The sequence below is a fragment of the Phasianus colchicus genome, chromosome 2, assembly GCF_987193195.1.
Source record: "Phasianus colchicus chromosome 2, bPhaCol1.hap1.1, whole genome shotgun sequence".
In the NCBI taxonomy this organism is placed as follows: domain Eukaryota; kingdom Metazoa; phylum Chordata; class Aves; order Galliformes; family Phasianidae; genus Phasianus; species Phasianus colchicus.
Genome location: NC_143437.1, coordinates 75,712,549 through 75,723,414, shown reverse-complemented (window position 1 = coordinate 75,723,414; position 10,866 = coordinate 75,712,549). Strand labels below are relative to the sequence as shown.

The following is a 10,866-nucleotide window of genomic DNA, read 5'->3' as shown; positions in this document are numbered from 1 at the left end:
GAGTTGTTCTTTTTCCCTCTTTGCAGCTATCATCAGTAAATGTTTCAGGCTTTTGATATCCATTGCACAGTCCTCAGCAAAGGCATGGGTATACATGCCAAATTCTTTTGTCCATGAATGAAATAAGCATGTTGCAGACTGCTGTTCTCATTCCATTTCTTTGAGTCTCACCATCACTCCCTGTTCCTTAGCAGTTCCAGGTCAGCATGGCCAAGTATTAATGTGTTTGTCTGTAATTTTCTGTAAAGCATCAAGAAGCCTCAGTGGCACAGCCAGGTGCAAAAAGGACAGTGGTTATTATACACTGATACATAGAGTTTTAGAGTTGTGCACTGTGCTGTAGCAGAGTGTTTGTGGCTCACACCTACAAAGGTGTAGCTAACAATGACCTCCCCTTCCCTCAGACCTATGTGCATGCATGTGTGTTATGATGGACTGGTTGGTGGCCTATTGCCACTGGTCAAAAAGGCACGGTGCTCAGCTGGCCGTGTCCAGGCTCCACCTTGAGTTTAGTATCATCTTTAGCACTGTGAAACTGGAAACTTCTCAAAAGGGACATGAAGAGCTTGTGTGCAGCCATAGCATGTCATGGAAGGCTCTGCAGCCCTTCTCTGTACTCCACATGGGGACAATGCTGTGGGGAATGCAGGGGAGGACCTGTACAGTCAATGGTACAAGGCCAGCCACAGGAAGGGAGGCTTCAGGGCACTTCTCATTTTGCTACTAGTGCTGGAGGGAGATGGGCTGGAGAAGAACTTCCCTTCATATGTCAAAAGATTTGTTCCGAACACTTGAGGAAAGGAAGATGAAACATCAGCCTTCACTGTAGGCACTTCTGGATCAATTATCACTAATGCTGGAATCTAAGGAGGGTGTGTTTTTCTGCACGATGTTTATAAGAGAAGGCAAATGGGCAGCCACCAACCAAACTGGCACCGGCTGCTCATAGTTCTAGGGACACAACACACAGCTTTGTGGTAGCAGAAATGGTGAAAAGTGCAATTCCAAACACAACAGCTTCAAACTCCAGCGTCTGGCTGCCACAGGTTATTTGTGCATGGGTCACTCACTTACAGGTCAGTATTACCTGACAGCAGAATTATCATTGATTTAACGCTCAAAAGTAACACAATAAATCTTTTCTTTTTAAGGAGCAAACTGTTGTGGCAGGTGAAAGTAAATTATGCCAGGAACCCACTGCTCTGAAGACCATAAATCCTTTCAGAAATGTGAGTTTTCCACTTCCTGATAGAGAAAAGGGAATTTTTTTTTTTTGCTCTGTAGTGGTTCCTGGCACTTATTTTATGGGTCTCAGACCACCATGTTGTCAAATCAGAATTCTTCCTTAGAAAGATCTTGCATAATGTTGTCTGTAAACTGAACCAGAGGAGAAGGTTGTAAGTACTAAAATACCCAACAAACAGCACCAGCTGCCAAACAAGCTGACGGGGAATTCAAACTAAGATTATTTTTCTATTCTTATTTTACCTCATTAGGCATCAGGGTGTGCACTGGAGGGAGGCACATCTCTGCTTGCCCGTGCCTGTCATGCCATTCACACCATCCCTGTGTCCCTCACTACCGGACTCTCAGCAGACATGCTGCTCTCATCACCCATGTGCACACTGGCAAAACCTGTGTATTCCTCTTGGCAGGGTATGATGTGCGAGGAAAGTGGTATGCACTGACCTCAAAAGATGCCCTATTTGCCCTGTGCATGGGTTGTTCACATCACTGATTTGCCCAAAGGGCTCAGAGGTGCCTCCATGACCCTATGATACGATGCAGGGACATGACCCGCTGCAACTCGTTGCTCTCTGACCCCCACAGAACTTATTGCTGTGTGTGCAAGCATGTCCCAGAGCTTCCAGAGCTGAGGATAAGAGTTACCACCAGGAGAGAGAAACAGTTTACCCTCTGCTCTGCTGTTAGGACCTGTTGCTTCTCCCTCTTTGCTACCAGCCACCTCAAGAGGCAGCTGCTCTGAGCCTCCTGGTGAGGAAGGGCCTTCCTCCCTGACCCCACTGTCTCAATGTAAGAAGCCACCTCTTAATGTCGCTGAGGCCTGTTCTCCCCTGGTCTTCTGATGAGCATTCTCCATTCTGAGAGCCACCTCATGGTCATAGAACCACAGACAGCCAAGTTGGAATAGACCTGCAAGGATCATTCATCTTACCTCTTCCCTTCCTTGGCAGCATACAAGGTGTCACAGCTCTGGTTGCCTTCTGGGCCTCCCTTCCATCACACCCCACTTGCAGCCATGCATGGCTGCCCATTGAAGTTTGTGCTCTTCTTCTCTGACTTTTTTTTCCTATTGAACAATGCTACGTTTTTTTTTAAAGGATTTTTTTTTTTTTAATTTGGATTAAAATTTCCCCTCTCGTGATAATCAAATTAGTTGAGAAACTCTTTGAAGTACGTCTTGATAATAACAAAGTTCTATTCCTTCAGTGTTACACACAGCATTCATACAGACCCATTTAACATGATAACCTTATCGCCTCCTCAGCATTACAGAAAATTCTGAGCATAAGAGTTAATCAAAATTTAATTTTCTCCAAGTATGATAGATGAATGCTTCTGAACCCAAATTGTGTGCATTCTGCTAGTCAAACAGACACAAAGATACTGAGGGAGGAGAGAGGGGAGGGAGAAAGGGGCATGAACAGTATTTCTCATTAAATAAATCCCTATCATGGGAGTCAACTTGACTGTGATTTGATTTGTTTTTTTTCTTACTTTTACTCCAGTGTTTTCCAAATGAAGTGCAAATGGTTTGCACTTACATTTTATTTTTTGCCTCAGCGGAACACAAGATTATTCTCCTCCAAGAGTCCATTGAGCATCTTGAGCACCCCTCTGTACCCATGGATGCAGCACCGCCATTGGAATTTTCTCACTTGTGTTCATTACAGCATGTTCAAGTACTCTCTGACCACTGCCTATGGATTGAAATAAACCAGATTAACATGAGCCTGAGTAGAGGAAAATAGTGTTGTAAATGTCTGAAGCGATCTCCAGCCTCCACTGCATTCAGCTTGTTGAGGTGGCCAGTGGGATCTCACCAGAGAAAACAGAAAGAATGCCAGCCTCTGTTCCCACTGCTCACATTAACTCATCTATCCAGAAGTCAGTGCATGGAGTATGACCTACCTTTGTACATGAAACAGGGAGGCCAGGGTCATGACGGATGAAAGGAGGGAAGAGTCCTTACTCCTATTATAGATATTGTCCCAGCTGGTAGATGTGGCTTTGATTTCCTTGTGCAAGCAGCATTGGAGGCACTGTGCTATCCCTCAAACGCTTAATCTTCAATCTGGCAGGGTGTGAGGATGAGCACATAGGGGCTGAGCACAGTAATGCCCTCGTGGAATGTGGATGTGGTCTCATGGCCTCATACATGGCAACAGGCCAACTTGAAAAGCAGGCAGTGGGCACAACACAGAGGATCATGTGCTTGAAGGGCAACCTCTATGAGCGGACCATAGAAATTTGACAGTGGAAACAATAAATAATAAATAAATCTAATCTCCACTGGGTTTGTGATTTTTGGACTGTGAGGAGCCTCCAAACAAGAATCACAGGGAAGACCCTATGCCACCGCAAAGAGGGGCGGAAGCAATCTGCCCATTTCAGGCATTTCAGCCAAACAGTCTCATGCAACAGAATTTCTGGGATTAAGGATTTGACTAAAGATGTCCCAAGGGACACAATAGCATCTATGGAAAATAAGTAGCTCTTGACCAAATAGTTCAATACTTTTAATGAGATTGTAAATTTGATTGAACACTGCAGTAATTTTGATACCTCAAAATTTACTCTCAATAAAATTTTTAATTCTGTGCTCAGAAAATCCTAATAGTACAGGGGGGTAATGTGAAAAGGATACAGAGTATATCGATTCAAAAAAGAATTGATGGGGGAGGCTCTGCAGAGACACCAGACATTGCAGGAGGCACAAATTGAACTTCTGCTCTCATTCTCTCCACTGCCTGCAGATGAATCCTAGGAGATGAACGTTCTGTGCCAAAGCATTTGTAAATACTCCTGGGTCATGAGATACAATTATGCATTACACATTATGCAAATACAAGTCACATCTCATAGGCAGAAAACTGATGAGTTGTTGCACTGATTGAGTGGGGATGCTGAAGGACCGCTCGTATGAACAAGTAAGCGAACACAAACCGCACAGTGCGACGTGCTGGCCAGGCATGGCAACCTATCTCCTTAATGCAAACAGAGAGGAGTGCTGAACAGGGACTGAAACAGTTATAGTATTCTTCAGGTGCGTTCAAATGTCAGATGCAGTTTGGGATTCACACTCCAACACCAGAGAACCAGAAATGGTTGAGAGGTACCACAGGAAGTGCAAAAGTAACACATCCATTAGCAGAGCAGCATATCAGTAGTGGAGGCAGAACCTTAATTAAAAGGCAAGTTCAAACACCAAGATGGCATTTCTAGTTCCTGAAAGAAGAATCCTGAATCAGAAACCAGCCCTTTTACAACACAAGTCCAGGAGCTGTCCAAGCAGGTGAGCTACAAGCTTCAAGGCCAGGTTGGTGACAAACAACCAAGGAAGACTGCTCCTGCTGCCTCTTGCACAACTTCTCATCCAGTTGCATTCTTAACACTGACTTGGTGAAGCTACATAATGTTAGCTTGTCATAAAGTATGTACTTCATGCATCTTCTGGTCTTCTTCTGGTTCCAGCAGCAGGGAAAGCAAATTGTACTTAAAAATGGCGTAACAGATTGTGGCCACCACTGAGAGGCTCCTACCTAAGAGAAGGGCCACTGAGCTCTGAAAAACATGAAGAACTGTCTTGTGGAGGACTGAAGAGTAATAACACCACAGTATTCTGGTGCTTGAACCAGTGCTGGGACAGCACAAGGCATCAAAAGTAAACACATCCTTAGCAGAAGTATTTTAAACCATTGACTTTATTAAAATACTTAATACAGTTTGTAGAGGAATGTACTTACATTTTTTGGAAACTTCACTGAAACCAAATTTTAATTATATATTTAACAAATGACGAAACAGTGGATGGAAACATGCTGTACACCAAAGAATAGACAAGTTAGGTTTTTTTAAAAAAATTATTATTATTTTCCTGGAACAGACTCTTCTTTGCTTCAGTCTTAAATTTCTAGTAGCAGACAAAGGAAGTTTGCACTTTTCATAGCATGAAACCCAACTGGTCCAAGTGAAATTCCATTTGTTTTCATCAGGTTCTTCATTCAACCCTTGCTCAGTAGATTCCTCTTCCCAAAAAGCAAAGCAAATTGACCTCTCTAAAATGCTACAGGTCGTAGTGCAAGGATAGTTCTATAATCGAATATGAATGCGGAGCTCTGAACTTCCTCAGTCACCGCTCTTTCAAAACATCCATTTCAAGAGGAGTGCGAAAAAAGACACAGTCCAAACACAAGGGCCACAGCACATTCACGAGCTTGGCGGAATGCACATGGAGGAGAGCTGCAGCTTGATTCCTGCAGCTCTAACGTAAAAGGAAAACCAGACGCTAGGTCTTGTTGAAATACAAGAAGCAATGCTGAGAAGGAGAAAGAAGGAGACAGCTTGGACAAACCTTAAAAGAATGAAATGCAATAACTCATTTAAAAGGCTGCAGTCATCTTATAAGTTAGAATTGCCGTAGAACCATGAAGATTGGTGACAAGAAGTTTGTTATGACAATCTTAATGATGAGTTTCATGGAGGGGGAAATCTTTTTACTACGTGAAGAAATATTTAACTGTGTGTTTCAATGCAAGATGCGCAGAGGATGCATAGGTTTTCACATCAACTTCATAAGGCTCTTCTTAGGAGATCATTTTGCAACCTTGCATAGGTGATATTATATCTTTTCTATAGACAATATGCAGAAACTATGTACAGAGCTTTGATGAACACATTTTTTCCCCTCAAGTTTTACCACAGTAAAAAAAAGTAGCTTATTATCTCCTTCAGTTTTCTGAGACATGTGTAGAATATCCCAGAAAGAGATGCTAGGAATGCCATCTGAGCGATGCCATGTGCATTTACACAATGGATTGAAACAGTGAAGCAACCACAACGCATAGTCCTAAAGTTTTCTTATGGAAAAAAATACACTGAAGGAGTTAATTTTGCTTCCAAAGATTAAAACTCATTGAATATATTTTAGCTGTAACAAAGCAATGGTCTTTACAGATCTTGCTGGATGAATGGATGACTTGTCTTGACATGCTCAGTGAACTACAGAAACAACCAATCAGATCCCTGTTTGTTAAATTCACAGTAAACTTTAAAATCTGTGATCGTTTGGTTTCAGCTCAGACCAGCTTCTCCATGAGACAACCAGAACACAGCTTCTCACAGTCAGTGCTATGGATAGCTGACAAGAGAGCCACTGGGTACCAATAATACGGCTCCTTCATGCCGTATGAAGGGAAGTCAGCCAGTGGCTTTACACAGTGTCACAGGACAGCCAACCCCATCCACACCATGCAGGGTTCATCTTTGCCCTGCAACCATCCCAGCCAGGACATCTGCCCTAAGGCATGGGTCTCTCACATGGAACTGCCTTCTCCTTCATGAAGGAGCTGTCTGGCGTTTCTTTTGCCATAGTGCGCCTGGATCTGAGACATCATTATTAGCACTGGTTATTACTCTTGCATATCACAGCAAAGTGTACTTTTCAGTAATATTTACAATGGTATCACTGTGGAGAACTGAGCCCTGTACTAGAGACGGTCTTGGAACAGAGACCTTAATACTAAAGATTTAATGATTTTCTTATCTACAGAGGAACTTCAAGGCAAAGCTAAAATCAGCCCACTATACATTTGGTGTGTTAGGTTCAAACAGCAAAAAAAAAAAAAAAAAAAAACCAACCAAAAAACAAACAAACAAAAAAACAACAAAACACTCAAAACACTTCTTTTCAAAAGGATGCTATTTACAAGAGGGATTCACCTCTTTAATATTTCAACAACAAAAACCCAGCTAATTTTAAAATTAGTGGATTTTAGCCTAAGAAGGCTTAGTTGTCAGCCAACACAGCGCAGAAACAACATTGCTGTTTGCTGTTAAACACAAGTCTCAGAAATGCAGGGAAACTATGATAAATTATACTATGGGTGACAAACCGCAACCAGTTGAATAACGATAATCGTTAAGAAAAAAGCAACACTTTTTCTTTTTTTAAACACAGCTTCTAAAAAGTACGGCATTCCAGTATTTTTGCAGTTCCAGGTTGCTGACATTATAAATTAAAGGTGAAAAGATATCCGTATATAAACAAGGCAGCCTTCCCTTGATTCCACTGTACTGTTCTTGTCTATACCTTTGGAAATTTCATCTTCAAATATCAGAAGGTAAGGTTGAACTTCTCAGTTACGAAACAATGTCCATCCATGATGTGGAATTTGGAAAAACAAAACCAAAGAAACCACACCTAGATATTTACAGCAATTCAGGTGTTTCTTTTCCCAGCCCTCGCACTTGCACTTCACCTTCTGCAGCAGCGTAAATGCCACCCTCTGTGCCTCATGAGGCCTATGTGATGGTGCGGGGCCTTTTGGGTGGTGGGGGTGGCATCAGTTCAGTGTCGGGGTCGAGGTGGTGCTTCCACGTCTGTCCCTGAGAAGCTGCCATACACCTGTCGATGAACTCAAATAGTATCTCCTTTGTGACCGGGTTCTGGATGCTATTGCATACAGCTGGGAACAAAGAACATGTTGTGAATTTACTAAACTGATTTGTAACAGTATTCATTGCACTTCAATATTTTGAACCCCTCTGTTCAAAATAAACAACGTAATTTGGCTTGAGCAGTCAGCCACTTAAACACCTACTTGCACAAGCCTGCTCTGTCAGGAGTCAGGCTGTGCCCTAGACAGCAAAGCACTGCTGCCACAGTGGGCATCCATCTCTTTTGAAACAAAAATGGGCATGTGTATGTGTCTGTGTGCATGTAAATATTGCTGCATGCAGAACTATACAATGGCCAGGAAACGGTCACAGCCCCAAGCTGCTGGAGTTCATTCAAAAAGCGTCTGGACAAAGCTCTCAAACGTATGGTCTGGTTTTTGGGTGGTGGTGTCTGGAGCCAGGATCTTTATGGGTCCCTTCTAAGTTGGGATATTCTCTGATTCTATGACCAAATTTCCCAGTGAGGCAAGCAACAAGTAAAACAGCAGCAACAAACACCTTGTGAGACCTGGCCTTAAAACACCAACCAAATTCTAACATTTTAAAACAAGATTGGCTTAATATTGAATTGGTGATGTTGGAAGGTCTTTTTCAACCCAGATGATTCTGTGAGTATTTTCAGTGCTTTTTGTATGCAACTTTATACTCCTCTGATTAGTCCTCCCTAGAGACTGGGGAGGTAGCCCAGAAAACAGAACAAAAAAGCAAGAAATTAAGGACAAATACTGTAATTCTCTTGGAAATATACATAACGTTGAGAAGATAACGTATGGCATATAAGGACAAAACACAGTATGTATGCAACTTCATGGAAAAAAAAAATATCTGTTGGCTTTTTCATTACTAAACAACATTAAGACTCCCTGAAATTTACTTCTAACATAGCTTTTTTTTTTTTACAAATAACACTTAGTATACAACTTTCTGACTCTGAAAGATTTTTTCCTGCAGAATTTCAGAATCATTGACAGCATTTACAATTAGTAAGACATCATACTGGAAATATTTTTTATTATGCTTATTTCTGGTGAAAAGGTATTTCAGAAGTTTCACAGTATGAGACCTCAGCTGTCAAAAAGCATTGTGATGGTGGGATGATTTCCATGATTGGAGTGTGGTGAGGAAGGAGAGGAGTGAATCTTGCTATCTACATCAGGAAAGGAATAGAATGTGAAGAGCTGTCCTTAAAGAACAGACATAAGGTAGTTGAAAGCTTATGGGTGCTGGTTAGAGATCAAGGTAGCAAAGGAAACCTTGTGATTGGCGTCTAATAAAGGCCACCAATCAAGCAAAGCCCATCAGTGAGGCCTTCTACCTCCAGCTGCAGGAGGCATTGCAAATGCAAGCGCTTGTCCTGCTGGGGGAGTTCAACCACTCAGACATCTGCTGGGAAAGTAGCACAGCGAGGTGTAGGCAATCCAAGAGGCTCCTGGAATTCATTAAGGATAACTTCCTTAGTCAAGTAATTGAAGGTCCCACCAGGAGGGATGCAAAACTGGACCTGCTCACCAGTGCAAGTGAACAGATTGGTTACATTGGAGGCTGCCTGGGCTGTAGTGACCATGCTATGGTAGAGTTCATGCTCCAGAGGGATATGAGACAGGCAAAGAGTAAAATTAGGATGCTACATTTTAGGAAAGCTAACTTCCACCTCTTCAGGGAGTTAGTCAGCAAAACACCCTGGGAAACTGTCCTCATGAATAAGGGTCAGAGCAGATCTGGCAAATCTTTAAGGAAGTTTTCCTTAGCATGCAAGAGCTCTCCATCCTCAGGTGTAGCAAGTCAGGAAATGAAGGCAAGAGACCAGCATGGCCAAACCAGGAACAAACTGGTCAAACTGAAAAGCAAGAGGAAAAGGCACAGGCAGTGGAAACAGAGATGGGTAGTGTGGGAAGAGTATAAGGAAGCTGCTAGGCTGTGTAGGGATGGGGTCAAGAAAGCCACGGCCCATCTTGAACTAAACTTGGCGTGGGATGACAAGAAGAACAAAAATGACTTCTACAGGTACCTCAAACAGAAAAAGAAAGTCCAGGACACCTTTCCTCCTTGAACTAAAACACAATTAAGAAATCCAAATTTGAGCCTGAGAATGTTTTGAAGTGTATTATTCCACTCACCCATGGCAGTGCTGTAGGCATTTGGAAAGCTTTTGTCTATTCTCTGTCTCATGAAGACCCAGCTGTTGTTCTCAAACTTGCACTCTATGATTTTGTTGTCATACTGTTTCAGTTCTTTTGTCACCTGTTTAAAAAAAAAACACAATAAAACAACAGGTGGGGATAAACATGTATTTCACTTTTGCCCTTCATTTTTTAGTAACATCTTACACAGAAAAACTGCAGACTCCACTTCTGTTACATATAGACTCGGCTACTCAACATTTTAAAAACACTTTTCAAATCTGCTGTCAATATACAGCAATTATATTATACTAAAACACCAGCAACTCTAACAGAGGCAAAAAAAAGTCAGTTCTGGCCCAAATGCAAATAGGTTTCTATGGGAATAAACTGCTTCCAGTGTAAGCACTACTGCCAGCTGAAGTGCACAAAATGTATTATCCATGTTTCGTCAGCCTTCTTCGTTGAAAGTCTCAAAGCCAAATGTCAGATTTCAGTATGAGGAAAAGCTTGTGGAAAATCATTCTACTCTTAACTTTACTGAGGATTTTTCTTTTAACTTCATTTGCATTTAAAAATTAAAATAACTCCAAAGTACTGCATGACTTCAAATCACATAGGTTCTGACTATTTTTCAGGCCTCGTTGCACTGATTCTTAGAATTGTCAGTAATCAACACCCTGAGCTCTCTGTCTTTCTATTTGGCAATGCTGTGTGATCTGGAAATGTAGTTTACATGCTCTGGCCTTCCTATTTGTTTTGACTACTTCATCCTATGCATCCTAATCTATGACACAATGCAAAAAATTTCAAGTAACCATGGTAACCAGAGAACCTTATCTAATGCTTTAACAACTTTACCCATATATTTCACTTTGTTTCAAAGAGCCTCTTCATAAGTATAGAGCTGTATTCAACTGCTAGCTGCGCTTAGTTTGCTGCAGTTTACCAACTGAAAGCTCTACAGTGTAACACAACACTTCGGATTCTGCATCTTCACTTAAGTGCAGTGGTTATTTCAATTCGTTAGCATAATTCCTCACCT

General features: G+C 41.9%; 1 protein-coding gene across 3 annotated transcripts in view; it reads right to left on the bottom strand.

The window, feature by feature from the left end:
• Positions 1–4,928: 4,928 nt before the first annotated feature.
• Positions 4,929–10,866, bottom strand: part of RNGTT (RNA guanylyltransferase and 5'-phosphatase) — a 188,265-nt gene continuing 182,327 nt past the window's right edge. For all 3 annotated transcript variants that reach the window (XM_031611103.2, XM_090136022.1, XM_031611104.2), the window contains 2 exons: positions 9,819–9,942; positions 4,929–7,709 (listed from right to left, as the gene is read on the bottom strand). In XM_031611103.2, the coding sequence (XP_031466963.2) occupies positions 7,546–7,709; positions 9,819–9,942 (288 nt within the window). In that variant the 3' untranslated portion in view covers positions 4,929–7,545. The remainder of the gene's footprint in view (positions 7,710–9,818; positions 9,943–10,866) is intronic.